Source organism: Lynx canadensis, chromosome C2 (assembly GCF_007474595.2).
Source record: "Lynx canadensis isolate LIC74 chromosome C2, mLynCan4.pri.v2, whole genome shotgun sequence".
Lineage (NCBI taxonomy): Eukaryota > Metazoa > Chordata > Mammalia > Carnivora > Felidae > Lynx > Lynx canadensis.
Window position 1 is genome coordinate 75,678,731 of NC_044311.2, and position 15,419 is coordinate 75,694,149.

General features: G+C 48.9%; 2 protein-coding genes across 3 annotated transcripts in view; both read right to left on the reverse strand.

The window, feature by feature from the left end:
• Positions 1-1,047: 1,047 nt before the first annotated feature.
• Positions 1,048-8,925, reverse strand: MAP6D1 (MAP6 domain containing 1). The gene is made up of 3 exons (XM_030329025.1): positions 8,549-8,925; positions 3,813-3,930; positions 1,048-3,308 (listed from the first exon to the last, which is right to left on the reverse strand). The coding sequence occupies exons 1-3, from the start codon at positions 8,923-8,925 to the stop codon at positions 3,228-3,230; spliced, it is 576 nt and encodes a 191-aa protein (XP_030184885.1). The 3' UTR covers positions 1,048-3,227.
• A 3,442-nt stretch (positions 8,926-12,367) lies between these two features.
• PARL (presenilin associated rhomboid like) overlaps positions 12,368-15,419 on the reverse strand; it is a 51,270-nt gene continuing 48,218 nt past the window's right edge. Inside the window, exon 10 of one of the 2 annotated variants that reach the window (XM_030329387.1) lies at positions 12,368-12,695. In XM_030329387.1, coding sequence (XP_030185247.1) covers positions 12,584-12,695 — 112 coding nt within the window. In that variant the 3' untranslated portion in view covers positions 12,368-12,583. The remainder of the gene's footprint in view (positions 12,696-15,419) is intronic. The other variant, XM_030329388.1, reaches the window with a different exon arrangement.

Genomic DNA, 15,419 nt, shown 5'->3' on the forward strand with positions numbered 1-15,419 from the left:
TGGGTTCTTCGGAGTTTGAACACTACACTTGGTAGGGTTCTTACATTAAGTCAGAGCTGGAATGGGGCAGAGGTATAGGTATTTGTGGGTTTACATTAATTCCACTTCCTTCCAAAAAGAATTTACAGCTCTTCAAGATAAAGGATTACAGTTACATAAAAATCTGAAAAAAAAAAATTGGAAGATGCATGTTGACTGTGGAAGTAATTATTTCTGACAGCTTTGGGGCAAAGGAAAACTACCTAATTGAGCTCAGAGCCTCCTCAAAGCCAAGGCCAAGAGGGAAAACAGCTCCTATTGTCTAACAAAGCAGCACACTGGATTTTCCGGAAAGATAGAATTGGTCTATGCTGAGGTCTGGAAGAAGTTACTCCTGTGACACAGTCCTGCTGTGACCATCTGCTATCAGAATGTCTAAAAAAATTACCAAAGATGCAGAAATATTTCAGAACTGACCACTTTTTACATTCACCTTTAGTAAGAACTAAGGGCTTTGAAAGCTTTGGTTCTTCAAAGGCAAGAAGTTCGGAAGGGAAGGACGTGATGGGAGTCCAGGTACGTGGCTTTCTTGGGACCAGACTTCACTTACTGTCAGCCTCTAGGGAAGTGAAGTGTCTGGAGGAAGGAGAAGAGGGGCAGTGCTTAGGCTCCTGTCCCGAGTGTGTGCCTCAGCCACAGTTTTGACCGGAGCCATGGGACAGGGATTTGTGTCACAGGCACTCCACCTCAGTTGGAGACTCCCTCTTAAGCCTGTGTGCACAGGGCTGGCAGAGTTGATCCCAAAGGGGAGGTTCCCCCATCTTCTCAGGGTGGGCTGCAAGGTCAAGGTTTTCTCAAAAGCTGCTTTTTGGAGTTTGGCCTAAAATCCTGGTGTTAGTACAGGTGTGAGAGTATTCCCATTTGCGATGGGTTTTTCTGGGTTTTGAAGCACCATGGAACAGAGGCCAGACCTTGATCGAAATGCAGGTGAGGACTTTGGAGGGGCCTCCCTCTGGCTGGGCCTCACGGTGCATCCTCAAGGCCGATCAAGGCGGCTGCCGGCAGTGCTAACATTGGTTATGGAATCATTGATTCTGAACTCTTTTGGCTGAAATTAGCTAACAGATTGAACTTTTTATTTTTAAAAACATTGCTCTTTACAGAATTAATACAAAAATGCTTATGTAGAAACTTTAGCAAATACAGCAAGGTGTAAAAAATTTGTTACCCATAATTCCCCTTCCCGAAGATAACCACCATTAGTATTCCAATGTATTTTTCTATCTTTATCTAGTTTATATAGATGTGTAGGACATATGTTGGGGGTTGACACCACACAGGTGAGACTACGGTCTCAGGTGCTTTGGAAGGCCACTCCAGTAACATGAGGGCAGGCTTTACTGAGACCTAGCATGGGTGGAGGAAGTTCCTTCTTCAGAACCCAGATCTCCTAATGAAGTATGGTGAGGACGATGATTGGATTGGGGGTTTTGTGAAAAGCTGTCCTGGTACGTTCCAGAAAGGTTCCTTGGGCACGCACTATGCTTTCCAGAGGCAGGCCCCCGTTACCCCGCTGAGGTACCGCACCAGGGCTCGGCTGCGGGGAGGGTGGTGATCTCCGTGAGGTACTGCATCCAACGCCAGTGTGGAGGGCAGTCCCAAGGGGGAGTCCCTAAGATTTGCAAGCCTCCAAGGGTCAACCAGCAGTAGTTGATAAAGTCCTTATTACCAAGAGGAGGATAAAGACATATGAGAAGGTGCTCCATGTTTATAATTAAGGAAATAACAAACCGTAACAGTGCATTTTCGCATTTTAGTAAAATCAGATTGTACGGTTAATCTGTTCATTTCCCACAGAATGCACAGCAGCAGGCAGTCTCTTTTCCCTCAGAAACCTTTAACATGCAAACCAATGAAGTCTGAAATAATGGAACTCTTTGTGTAAGCATATGATTTGGGTTCTGGCTTTAAAATGATTCAGAGCATCTCCTTTGCAGGACTGAGGGAAGGCTGTGCCAGCCAGAGCTAGCCCCTCTGAGGGACCAGGTTCCCTCCAGCTCTCAGGGGCTGTGAAACCTGAGTGCCACTGTGGGCTGCTTAAATAAATGTTCGCCAGAGCCCCTTGGGGCTGGAGCGGGATAAAGATCCAAAGGGAAATCCTTGAGTTTCCTTTACCCAAAACTGCTATTACCTTGTGCACCCTAATCTATAAGAAGGGGCAGAAACTCCTTCGAAGGTTTGACCACCTGCTGTGCAAACCCGGGCCAGGCTGGCTCCCTGTGGCCACATGGGCTGGGACTTACTGGGAAAGGAGGCAGCTTTCCAAAGACAACAGCTGCTTCCTCACGGCTCCCTGTGACTAAGAGAGCAGGGTGGGAGTCCAGGGGCTGGTAGAGATGACACTCGTAGTCTCTCAGGGAGTAAGGCTAATGACACTTCTTACCCCAAAAAGCTCCCAATGCTTAGCAGGTGTGTACCATGTTCCCTTCTAGTCCACTGTTAAGGGAAAAAACTGGAATTAGTAATAAACTATGGGGCTCAGAAGCCCCAAGATAAATGTCATTCACTCAGTACTTAAAGCACTCAGCACAAGAAACCTTTTGTTAAAATGTAAGGGTCATCTTGGCCCTAAAATATGTCTTTGAAATTGAAACCATATAACTGATACTCTGTACCTTTTGGAAATGTCATCCTGGTTACTCAGCATCATGAGTCACATGCAGGTGATTACCTAAGATTTCTTCTACAACCTGAATGGTGGGGCCATTTGTAGGAATATCCAAGGACAGTACTGTGGGTGGCCATAGGTTACAAAGTTACCATGCAGCCTGGGAAAACAAGAAGGTGGACCTTACTGGTTTCTTTCGAGCAACTGTTCTGTCCCTAGTCCTCAGCCCCCGTGGACCAATTCAGTTTACAGCAGAATTGATCCTTAAGTTCTTCAGATTTAAAAACGGAAGGGTGGCCAAAAGAGGCAATTTAAAAAAGATCTGAAGCCTTCTATACTCGCCTTGAGGAACAAGAGGATGGTTGAGGCCCAGAGCCCAGCTGTGTGGGGCCAGGTCCATCTGCGCCTCTGCTCTGCACCAGGCCTGCAGTCCAGGTGGCAGTGGGGGAGAGTGGTGCCCGCAGCAAAAGACAGGCCTTTCCCCTGGGACAGCAGGGGACCAGTCCCAAGATCTCACCCCATTCCCCATCTCAGCAGCAGTGTGTTCCGACTCCACTATGGCACTCTTCCTTGGTGGCAGTCACACGTTGAGGATCCGGGGAGCAGGAGCATGAAAGATGGCTGACGGGTTAGGGGTGAACTTCTTCCTCCCCTCAGTAGCCTGAAAAATGAAATGTGGCCCCGTATCAGTGTGCCTTTCCATCAACTTTCCCTCTTCCCCCAGTTCCAGGAAGAAAATTCCCTCCTCCTGTCCTCCCAACAGTTGAGACTGCTGACCTAAAGGGTCCAAGGGGAAACATATGCAGGGGGCAAGGACTTTCCATTCTGCTGAGGCCTGAATCACCTCCCTCCCATCTCCTCTCACACAAACGCTAGGGACTTGGAAGGCTCGTCGCTAGTCCTCACTGGTAATGGGTAACATGGATTTAGGAGGGGAGGGGACACTCAAGCCAGCACTAGGGAGATGCCCACCTGGCTGGCAACAAAGGACCATCTTGGTTCTCTGTTGGGGGATGACTGGGTGCTCAGTGCTGTCCGTGGCTATAATGACATTTTGCACCATCCAATCTGACTCAGTCCCTAGCCTGGGGAAAAGGCCTCTGTTCCCACACCCGGTGCAGCCGGGAGCCCAGCCCCTTGCCCCACAGCACCAGTTTAGCCTGACCTGGAAGCTGACCCCAGGGCTGCCGTCCCAGCCGGAGCTGTGGGTTGTGAGGACCGTGGCGGGTTTTGCCTTTGTGGATCTCGATGGCTTCACTCCAGTCCAAGCCTGGAATTCCTGTCTGCAACAGAGAACACGGACCCCCCTTGCACAATGTCAGTCATCCCTCCTGACTCTTCAGAGGCCACTGCCATTGCCCCGTGCTTCCTGGAATGCCCTGGCCAACCTCCACTGCTAAAATCCTGCTTTGGATCCAGACGCAAGCACCTAGTAGGTGCTGGGCATCAGAAACCACATCCCAGCCCTTCCTTCAGTGCTTCCTGTTTTGTCTCCAAGCCACCCAGAACCTATGATGGTCGGTCCCCAGCTCACTGGTGGCCCTTACATCCACAGGATGCCAGCCTAGACAGCACCCAGCGCAGCAAAAGTCTTCCATACTTGGTTCCAACTGAGAAGGAAAAACAAGAGTATCATGTTTATGTTTTAATAATTTGTCTTATTAACTCCTACAAAGACAGGACAGATTGGAGGGGTGACTCAAAAAACTACAAGCCGGTCTGGCTCTTGCATGGCACCGTGCACATGGGTACATCTGCCTGCGTACGGGAAGGAAGGTGGTGGGGAGGTTGGGGGGGCGGCTCCCGGGACAGAAGCGACAAGGTGGGCACAGATTAGCTCCATGTTCCCGGAGTCCATTTTTTGATAAAGATTTAATTCCTCAATTCCTCCGCACACAAAAAAGCCCTCTTTAATTCTATCAACTCCCCTGCTAGAAAGCTCAAGAAGGCAGAGACCTCCTGTGTCCATAGGAGCACCTGGCCAAGGCAATGTTCTATAGGAGAGAGTCCAGCTGGCCAGGGGCAGCACCCACGTGTGGGCTGGGTCCATTCTTGTCTCATCCCACCCACAGCCCTGGCTGGGTTTCAGGCCCAGAAGTCAACAAAGCTGCCTCTTCTCCTTGGTGGCAGCAGCACAGCTGGGCACCACTGGGCAGGCCGCTCATGGAGGGAGCAGCTGCGCCTGGCCACGGTCAGCACTTGGGGGTGCCAGGAGGCAAGTGGGGCCAGGGTCCTATCACATCACTTTGGCTTCTGAAGCTGCAAGGTTCCAAAGACCAGCTGCCTGAGCCATCTGCCATTCTGTTTCTCCTGCGGAAACGGGTCCTCCCCTGGGCGTGCCCTTCTGTCCCCAAACTGAGCTGAGCCTTGGGCCTGGCAGCCTAAGCCTGCCACCCTACGGTGGCTGCAGGGGTCCCAACATGGAAAGTGACCAGAGCCAGGAGTGAGAGTGATGCCCATGGCTGCTCCTGGGGCAAGGCTGGTGCTGGAGACCAGTGAGAAAAGACTGCAGTGGGATGGAGAAGGGACCTCAGAAACCGGGAGACTGCCTGGGAGAGTAGGCAGGCAGAAATGGCTCTGGCAAAGAATAAGAACACAGCCACATACACCGTGCGCCTCCCCTGACCAGGCTCCGTTCCCATCCAGCTCGTTTGGGCCTCAGCTGGACCCTGGCGGTGGCAGTCCCACTGAGGGTCAGGGGCCACCTGTGGCAACACCGAGAGCCTGAGTTCTCAGCCCAACAGGGCTTCAAAGCCATTCGTTCCTCTGATCCTCAGTTTCCTCATGAAAAAGGCTACTGACCCACGTGTACAAGGTTATGATGAAACTTCGTGCTGGGCACTTCAATGGTTGGCCCTTTGACTCACCAAGGAAGGATAAAGGAGGATGACTGAGGAAAGAGGTCTTCTAGAGTGGGTGGAGCTAGAACCTGGGCCAAAGGTGCCAATGGCACCGAGAGAATTCCAGAGGGGAGGCTCTGGGAACTTCTCAGGAGAGACCCAGGCTGGTTGTGAAAGCAAGATTCCCTGCACCCATCTGGCCAAGCAAGTGAGGCAGATCAGCTTTCACAGGAGCAGCAGGGGCTGGTGAGTGGCCACAAATATTCTGGTATTTTTGGATTCCCTGGATCTGTTACTTTTCCTACTGAATTTCTTCAAACCGTTTGCTCAGATAACATGCATCTTACGAGGAAGAGTCAGGATGGAGTTGCACACGTCAAGCCCTAGAGTGGGGAGGTGAGGGGTCCCAGAGGTCAGCTGGCATGGTGTTGGGGAAACCAAGTTCAGCAGTGGTCGTGGGTCTTGGCCAGAGTTGGGATATGGGGGCCTAGGGAGCCAAGCTCTGGCTATTTCTGTTTTACAAACAAGGAAAGGGTCAGAGAGACCAAGTGACCCGCCAAGTTTATACCCCAGGAAACCAGAGCTCCAGTGAGTCCCAACTCCGGGCAATACCTTTCCACCACTGCAGGACACCTCAAGAAACTAAGGGGCTCAGAGGCGGCAACATCTGGGGGGTGAGGTCTTGGGGAGATAATCTATGGGAGGAGGTCCTGAGCCTGGTGCCTGGTACGTGCTAAGCAGAGAATAACGACTGGTACCTTTGGCGTTACTGGAGCTGGGAAGACCCAGCAAGACGTCCAAACCCACCATCTGCTTAAGACAAGTGAGGGGCCGCTTCTAAAAGCCCAGTCTTTGCCTGAACGTTCCCAGTGAGGAGCTCAGCACACCCGAGGCAGCTCACACCACCCTCCTTCCATGCGAATTATTAGAAAGCTCTTCCTTTCCCTGAGCTGAACTAGCTCCCCACGGGCTCTGCCCCGGGTCCTGCTCCAGGTCTGGAACATCAGCCATTTGAAGGGGTGCACACCCAGGCCCTCTGGCCTTCCAGACCTCTCACCATCCAGGCCCCTCCAGCCGGGCCTGGCACACAGCAGTCAGAACCATCCACAGCCTGGCTAGGGCCTGAGCTGGACTCCGTGTTTGCCCTGACATTCCCCTGTGAATTTCGGCAGCTTGGCTAGAGCATGCATCAGTGAACGCCAAGACCCATCCTGCAGCTACCATTCCCCTATTAAGTTCCTGAAAAACTGCACGCCCAGGAAGGAACCTCTGGGGAGATAGAATGTTCTACATATCTTGAAAATTACTGTATGGAAATTCTACCTTAACACCTTTGATTTTAAAAATAATAAAACTGGGGCGCCTGGATGGCTCAGTCGGTTAAGCGCCGGGGCTCTTGGTATCAGCTCAGGTCGTGATCTCAGTTTGTGGGTTCAAGCCGTGCATCAGGCTCTGTGCTGACAGCATGAACCTGCTTGGGATTCTCTCTCTTCCTCTCTGCCTCTCCACCACTCGCTCTGTCTCCCTCTCAAAATCAACAACAGACTAAGGGAGAAAGTTCATACCTTTTTGCCCCTTTAATTCTGTTTATACTAATGAAATTGATAAGAGTAAAGACAGCTATAAAGATGCTTATCACAGAAGTTATTTTTTCCTCTAAAAAACTTTTTTAAAAGGTAGTATGTGTACATGTTTAAAAATAAACAGTTCTTCAGAGAATGAAAAGTCACTCAGTGCCCTTCCACCCCTGGCAACATCCCTTCCTTCTCCCCACTCTGCCTCTCTCCAAAGATTCCTGTTTTTTCACATATGCATCCAGAGATAACCTATGCTTATTTGAGCAGATAAGTGTATATCAATACCCTTTTTAAAAACACAAATAAGAAGCACACTGTTCTGGGTTTTGTGGGTTTTTTTGACACATACCCATCCAAGATCTTCTATCAGTACATTCTAGGCCTCCCAGTAGCCCATCCTCTGGGCTATAATTAACCAGCCCCTACATCAGTAGGGCAGTGGGACTGTTTCTATCTTCTGCGGTACAATGTTGCAACATACCTTATACTCCTTAGCTCCCACCCCACCTTCAAGGATACTTGTATGGAAAACTCCTGGAAACGAAGTACTGGATCAAAGAAAGTGTTTTTAATGGTCCCAAATTAGAAACATCCCAAATATTCAATGATACGACAGATTAATAACTGGACATATCAATACGTGGATAGTATATCCCTAGGATAAAATACTGCACGATTAAATTCACGTTGTAAAAGAACATCTAGTGACATGCACAGACACCCAAAATAGATGGAAAAATGTGTACAGTAAGGATCTAACCATAGAAGAATTACAAATGGATATACACACTCAAACGTTAAGGATTAGAAAGAACTACCAGTTTGGGTAGGATTAAGGGAGTATTAACTTGTTGTAATGTCTATAATTTCCAATTTTTCTATGGTGAGTTTATGTTACTTTTGTAATAAGAGAAAGAAAAAAGGAAGCCCTCAGTTGTCCAGGGGCAGAGCTAAGGTGGGGGCAGGGTGGACCCACAGACCTGTCCTTAGCGAAGGCCAAGTCACTGGCTCTCGGGCACTCAGTGAGATCCCGAGGACCACCTACTGGGAGCTCCGTGTGGTCCTCACCACCAGTAAGCCCACAGTACACTGGCCAGAGGGAGCTCACGCAGTTGGCCTGCACGCTCCCTTGCCTATGATTAGGCCCACTTGGTGGAACTTAAAGCAGATTTTAACTCAGTCGAAGGCAGGTATTTCTTACAGGGCTGCCCGAGAGGAGAGCGGGCTGTGAGCGAGGTAGTGAGCTCCCTGTCAGCAGAGATGCTCGCTCATTCACTCAGGCTGGTCAGGGAGCAGCAAAGGCGACGCCTCCCGTGCTCTGGGACCAAAGGGGATGGCCTCCGAGGCCGCCTCCCGGAGTGGTGTGCGATGGGGGCTCCAGGCGCTTCCTCCCTCCCACCCAACGTGGTCCTCAAGGCTCTCGGCTTGTTTCCTCCCACCGCCGGGTCCCGACTCCAAGCACTCCCCTGCCTGCAGCCCCATACCTGTACGACGTGGTCACCGCTGCAGCCGCGTCCGCGTCGCCGATGGGGAGCACGTAGACGCCCCGGCTGGGGGCCGTGGGGGGCTTGCTCCTGCGGCCGCTCGCACCGGGCCCCCGCCCCTGCGGCGCATCCCTGGACCCCGCGGGCGTCCACACACCGAAGTCCCGCTGGTACTGAGTGAGTGGCACGTCCCGGCCAGGGTCCCGGGCGCCTGCAGGGGACGGGCCCCTGCGCGAGGCGCCGCCGCCCGGGCCCGGCTCCTCGCTCTCAAGGTCCGAGTAGTTGTGCAGGGTCAGCGGCACCGCCACGTCGGAGCGGTCCAGCTGGTTCCAGCGCCGCGCCAGGCAGCAGAGGCGGCTGATGCAGGGCCACGCCATGCCGGCCCCGGTGCCCGCCGCTCGGCTCCCCGCGCTCCCGGCAGCACCGCCCCCGCCCGGCGTCCCCGCCCCCGCGGCCCTCCCCGCGCCGCCGCAGCGCCGCCCCCTGGCCTGGGGGTGGCCGTCCGGGGAGGGTGGAGGGCTCGGCGACAGCACTTGGCCTGGGCTACAGCCGCGGAAGAGCACGGCCGGATGGGCGCAGAGAAGAGGAGGGGGTTAAGGGAGAGCGGAGGCAACCGAAACTGCCTGGAGGAATTTACCAGCGTCCAACTTGAAGGTCTCATAATTTAATCAAGTTCCCTTTAATGCTGTCTTCTAAATCGGACCTGGCTTCGCAGAGAGCGAGGGCTGGGTGGCAACGATGCCTTGCTGACCGCAGTCCGCACCTGCCAGGGTGGCGGTCCTGCATTTGTGCTCGACTGCTCCGCGGGGAGTTGCGGGCGGGCGCACAGAACCGAGGTGCCACGATGCGGGGATCACAGGGCAGACGTGGGGCCATGCTTCCCAGAGAACACGTGTTTGAATCGGCCAGTGAGTCACTGTTTGCCTTTATGGTGCTAAATTTGTAACAACCAATTCAATTTTCATTGAGAACTGGCATTAGCCCTCAATTGACCTTTCCCTGGGTTTTAAGATTCCTAATTTTAAAGCACGGCAACAGAGGGTTTAGTAGTATAAAGCTGCCTACAAATCTTTGATCATTGTGCTTTAAAAATTCTCTTCCCTCCTGCAGGCATTCTTTTTTTATTGCAGAGCAAAGTTTGGGTAATCCTTCAGGCTAAAGGTCAGTCTGTTTAAAGCATGACGGCATCAGAACGAACTCCCTGGCCACACAATAGACTTCCTGAGCATTTGACCTGTGACCTCAACGTGCACTGCAGAGCAATGACTAATTAAGCTACTGAAAGAGCATGAATTACCCACAGCTCCATCTCAAGCATATACTTGGACAGTATCCAGTCTGCACCTTAGAAAAGAGAACTGCAGTACAGCCCTGACCAGTCAGGACTCCTCTCCCAAACCATCGCCTCTCTAAGCTTCCAGTCACAGCAGGTGACAGGGCAGCTGCCCTACCAGGCCATGACCCAAGAGAAGAGAAGCACACTGGAGACACTGGGAGGTTACACACCTGCTCTCCCTGGGTGGGGTAAGCTGTCTTTGTGTGACCTCTGTGCTCCAGGGCCCGGGGTTAGCCAGTGGGGACATTTGGTGACTACAGTATTCCGTCCTGCAGGAAAAAGAAAAAAGAAAAAAAAAAAAAAAAAGGCAGCTCTTCTATTTCTTCATTCATCAACCAAGAGCACTTCTGTGTGCCTGGAATAATGCTGGGGGCCCCCAGATTTAGTGTAGTAGGGCAACAACAACTGGATTAAGGCAAGTGGAAAGAGGGTGGGGAGGCTGGCCTCGCCACCTGTAATGAGGGGCCCTGGGTCAGGGTGGAAATGCAGGGTAGGGGGTCGGGAGGTTCAGCAAAAGGCAGCAGAGATGGGACCGGGCAAGCCTCAGGAGCCATAAAGCTTTTCATGGGGGACACAAGGGAAGGACGGAAGTGTTTTAGCACTATGTGGCCAGATGGAGACACACAAGGAAATTTTAGAGACCAGCTGGAGAACAGTCTCAACAGTCCAGGTTAGAGACAAGGGACTGAACTAAGGCACAGGCACTGGAAATGGAAGGGGCATTGGATTCTAGAAATAAGAGATGAGGGAAGGAAATCTAGAATGGCCCTGTCTCTGGCTTCCAGTTGGTGAGACTGCCCCTTAAAGCCAGGAGTGATATTTGAGGTGCCAGCCTGTGCAGTGGGGTCTCAGCACCTGCAACCATACCTGGCACGCAGAAGATGCACGTACTGAGGACGGAGGTGGTCTGTGGGCCTGGAGCTCAGAAGACATGCTCATGAAGAAAACTGAAGCCAGGGGAAGTGCAGGGAGAGGAGAGCTGCATCCCTAGGGACACCACACTTACCAGACCAGTAGAGGCGGCACGGCCTGAGAGGCACAGGAGCCAGGTGGAGCACGGCCTTCGGGTGCTCACATGTTAGCAGAGAAGCCAAAGTGAGCAAACACCCTAGTGGGCAACGAGCAGGGACCAGCGCCAAAGCTGTAGACAGTATGGCTGGGGCTTCCAGAGCTGGGCTCTGACCCTTCACAATGCCATTCGCGGAGAAAATGGCACTTGGGCTGTTCAAAGCCTCCAGCACTGAGGTATGTTATGGACAGAGAAGTGATTTAAGGGACTTCACCTTCTCAGTGTTCCTTCCCTAACCGTCACAAAGCAGGAAGAGACAGGTTTTCATGGCCTGTGCTCCTAGCCTTCCCACAGCAAGACATAAATTTCACTGTGGACTCCATATGGAATGTCCATGTGATCTCAGCCTCCCATCCCAACTCTGAAAAATGCTTCTTGCCTCATCTGTATGTCACAGGGTTGTTAGCATAATCTGGTCAGAAATGTCAAAGCACAGCAGTGTGACCCTGAGCAGTTCCCACACGCAGCCACCCTGGTTCCTTCCTGGCAAAATGAGGGTTGGGTTAAAAAACAACTCTCTCCTGGATGTGATATTAGTTTAGAATAGAATCCTTTCTGCCTGGTAAAAAGCGGCACTTCATACTAGAGAAGAATCTGGGGGAAAAATATAAAGAATCGCCCAATCCTGGACAATTCCTATGTGCAGGCATACTGCCATTCAGCTCTCAACACCACGTGAGGTGGCACGACTCACTCCTTTCCCTACAGCCCAATGCTCCATGCCCAGCACCACACAATACAGAGGCTATGCTCCTCTCCCATGCGAGGTGCAAGATCTTGCATTACCTTTCAAGGCCACTGAAAGACTGAAAACTCTCCTGTAAATCTTCTCAACAAATACTTTTAAATTCAAAAGGCATTTCTTAGAAGTAATTTTCAATCACGAGGGCAACAAGAGTTCTGCTATAGTGAAGCTGTTACAATGACCACTGTCTATTTCAGTAAGATGCTTCAGTTCAAGAGTGTATGTTTTCAAATGTAAGATGCAGTCAGGCTTAGATTCAAGTCTGGGTTATCCGTGATAGTTCCTTCTAACTCTTAATTTAGCTACAATTTTAACCTAGAAAGCAAAGCCTAAAAATAGCTTTTTGTATATGCCACTCACTGCCAGAAAACATTACCTTTCTTGGGAAAATGTAGAAAATACTACAGCTGTTGTTTCAGACCAAGCCAGACAGGAGATACTCTTAACATTTTTTTTTTTTTTTAAACCTGTAGACCAACCAAAGAAAGGGGTAGGTGAGTAAGCAGAAATGCAAGAAGGCCAAAGCACAAACACCTGCATTTGTGAATATCATGTCTTTCCCTGTGCACTCCTGCCAAGTCCAGGGCTTAAACTATGTCAACTGTAACAACTAACAGCAAAGATTCCAGGGCACCATGAGTACTCTTCTAAAGGGACACACACCCTCTGTTTACAAACTAGAGATATAAACCTTTATTTCACAACTTTGTCATAATTCACTTTCTAGTAAGACATGTGCTGAGGACAGTTTAAAATACTGGGAAAGCTAGATGCTGGGTGTCTTCCAGGCAGGAGCAAAGATGTGGTCACACTCCAGGGCCAACGTATTCCTGGGGCTCTCCAGGCAGCATGGGCCACATGCACCAGGATCATCCAACCCCAGTTTTACTTGGAGCCACCTCCTTTTTTGGGGCCGTTAGTCCTCATTTCATGCCAAATTTTCACTAGAGGCTCTCTGTTCTTCCAAATGAGTTCATGACCATAAGTAATATACCATCTGGGGAAAAGAAAAACAAACCAGGTTCAACATTCAAACAGTAGGACATACAAATGTTAAGTATAATGACGACATCAAGTTGACATATAAAACTGAATGCCACTATCATTTACTCTCTTGCTTATTAAAATAGCTGATGAATTTATTTGATGGAGATCAATGATTTATCTTTAATATGGAATATGTAAAAGGTCGAAGTGGGATGGGACTGTGTGTGACACACACTACCTTTGATTCACCACTGCAATGAAGCCTCACCTCCTTTCAGAAAAAGCAATTGGTTCAGGGGCTAACAGCTTTTAAGTGGTTGATCAAGGACTCACCTGAAGGTCACACAGATTCTAAGCCTGGACTCTTTTTTCTACATGAAATGTATGAAATGTCAGAATTAGAGTTCACTAATGATGGCTTTAATACTTTAAATGCTTCTCATCATCTTCCATCTGGCTACACAAAGGGTCATCTGCTAATCCAAATTCTGCCCACCATTTAAAATATAGCTCCAATCCCCATTCTGCTGTTAAAAACTGCCTACACAGCAGCCAGAAGCAATGAGCTAAGGCACCAACAGGTTTAGTAATGTAACTTGCCCAGGCCACACAACTAGGAATCAATAGAACTAAGACGAGAACCTAAATCTGCCTCTGAAAGCTATACCCAGACCACCGCTGGGGAGTCTAGGGAGCACCTGCTGTAAGTTCAAGCACACACAGTTCAGTGTCCAATGAAAAGGGCCTGACTTTAAACGCCCATGGGCCTAGGTACTACAAGACCAGGAGCTCTACCTGAGAGGGAAGCACAGGCTGCAAGCCTAACTCAGGGGCATCTACCTCCTCTTCTCCTGGGCTAGGGGAAGGCTGAGGGGGCCTCCTGGAGGAGGTGGGGTTGATGTGGAATGGCTGTTACTGAAAGCTACTATGACTGAAGCCTTTATTTCTGCCCTGTTTTGCCCAAACAGATTTCATGTTCCCTGAGGCAGAGACCAGACTGTGTTGTTCTTTGCATCTCCCCAAATGACTAAAAAAAATGCTCTATTTAAATGGCTTAGATTAGTATCAGAATAGCAGTTTAATGTTTTGATTTTTTTAATGTTCTGAGTATGTTTACCATACAGTACTTGAATCTTAATATTCACTAAATATAGTTAAAATACAAACATGAAAATAGTCACCATTAAAATTTTGAAAAACAAAAAAAAAAGACATGTAACAGGAATGTTACAAAATTCTTTCAGACTTAGTCAAATTCTGTGTGGAACTTAGAACAACAGAAAAAGGATTACCTAAGATTCAAATGCAATCGTAAAACTCTTGCAAGAAACGAATCATTTGTCAGGAACGCTCCATTAATAAAATATCTTCCCAAATCTCTGTAACCCACTTATTTCAAGCAGAGAGTTAAATACTTTAATGTTACCGGTAAACTATTCCAATCATACTTAGAAATTCAAATAGGTCACTTGGCTAAATTAAAATTAGGAAAACACTTTAAAATGACTAATTTCTAAGTCTTTGGGTTTTTTTTCCCCTGTTTTGCGGCAGCCTCACAGCCTAGTGTTCACTCTGAAACTCCACTCTTCAAGGACCAGCTGTGTGACCTCCAACAGTTCCTTTCTTCAAAGCAGTTTCCCTTCTATAAAATGGAATACCTCACAGGACTTAAGAGTATTAAGTCAGGCCTTAGGTTTCGGCTCACAGCAAATAGCCAATGGATGTTGGCTCTTCCTATTATAAAAGTACGAGGTGAAGACCTTAATACCTGGTGAGGGACACAGAGTCAAGGAAACATGCAGGATGAAACTAATGGAATCTTTACCATTATTAAGGATTTCTAAATCTTTTGCTTTATAAGTCTAATTAAAGATGTTAGAAAAGATGAATTTTGCATAGGACTGAGATCTAGTAAACGAAAGGAGTTGAAATTAGAAACAGCAAAGAGAAAGGATTCCTCTGCCTTTCAGATCATGGACTTTAAAATACATTTGATCCAATTATTTTCAGAACGGAAAAGGTCATCTAATTATAGTTCAGAAGAATAAAAACCTGCTGGGGAGAAGATCCTTTAAGTATACATGGGAGGATCCAGAGAGATAAATTTAGAGTTCACAAAACAGAACTCTTTTTCGTAAGTCTTTATGTTTCTCATACTGTAATACCAGGTCAGTTTCTACTATTTATAATGTGCTGCTGTTAAAGCTAGAACTCACATATGCTATTCTTTAATCATCACTGAAAATTATAAATGGCATAATGGCATTTAGTTCCACCGCCTACTGGGCAAAACTGCTCCACTTAGAATAGGTTTTTCTTTCTTTTTCTTTTTTTTTTTTTAAATCAAAAAACTTCAGTTTTCTACTGTCATGAAAGAAAATAAAAATCAAGTAAGGGCAAAAGGCAACACTTATGCAGGAAAAGATAGTCTATCAGGGGAGCCACCGTATCAGAATAGACAATTACTCTCATGGTCAGATGGGCCCCAGGAGTTCTGAGCAATTTCTGCGACAGTCACTCCAGCACTACTATGTTTTAGGCAAAAGTCTGTGGTCTGAAGCAGAAATGGAAGATCTTGTGAACACAATGTTACTGTACTCAATCTGGTGTGACGGGGGCGGGAAGGGCTTTGGATCTGGGTTTAAATCTTTGCTCTGCTCCCAGCTGTTTGACCACGGGAAGATCACTTCCGGCCTGTGTCCCATCAGTAAAATGGAAGGAATAACAGTGGAAT

Coding starts and splice junctions, on each gene's coding strand:
- MAP6D1 (XM_030329025.1), bottom strand. CDS start 8,925: ATGGCGTGGCCCTGCATCAGCCGCCTCTGCTGCCTGGCGCGGCGCTGG. Junction 3,931..8,548: donor GCGGTGACCACGTCGTACAG/GTATGGGGCTGC, acceptor TCTCTGTTGCAG/ACAGGAATTCCAGGCTTGGA. Junction 3,309..3,812: donor GCCCTGGGGTCAGCTTCCAG/GTCAGGCTAAAC, acceptor TTCATTTTTCAG/GCTACTGAGGGGAGGAAGAA.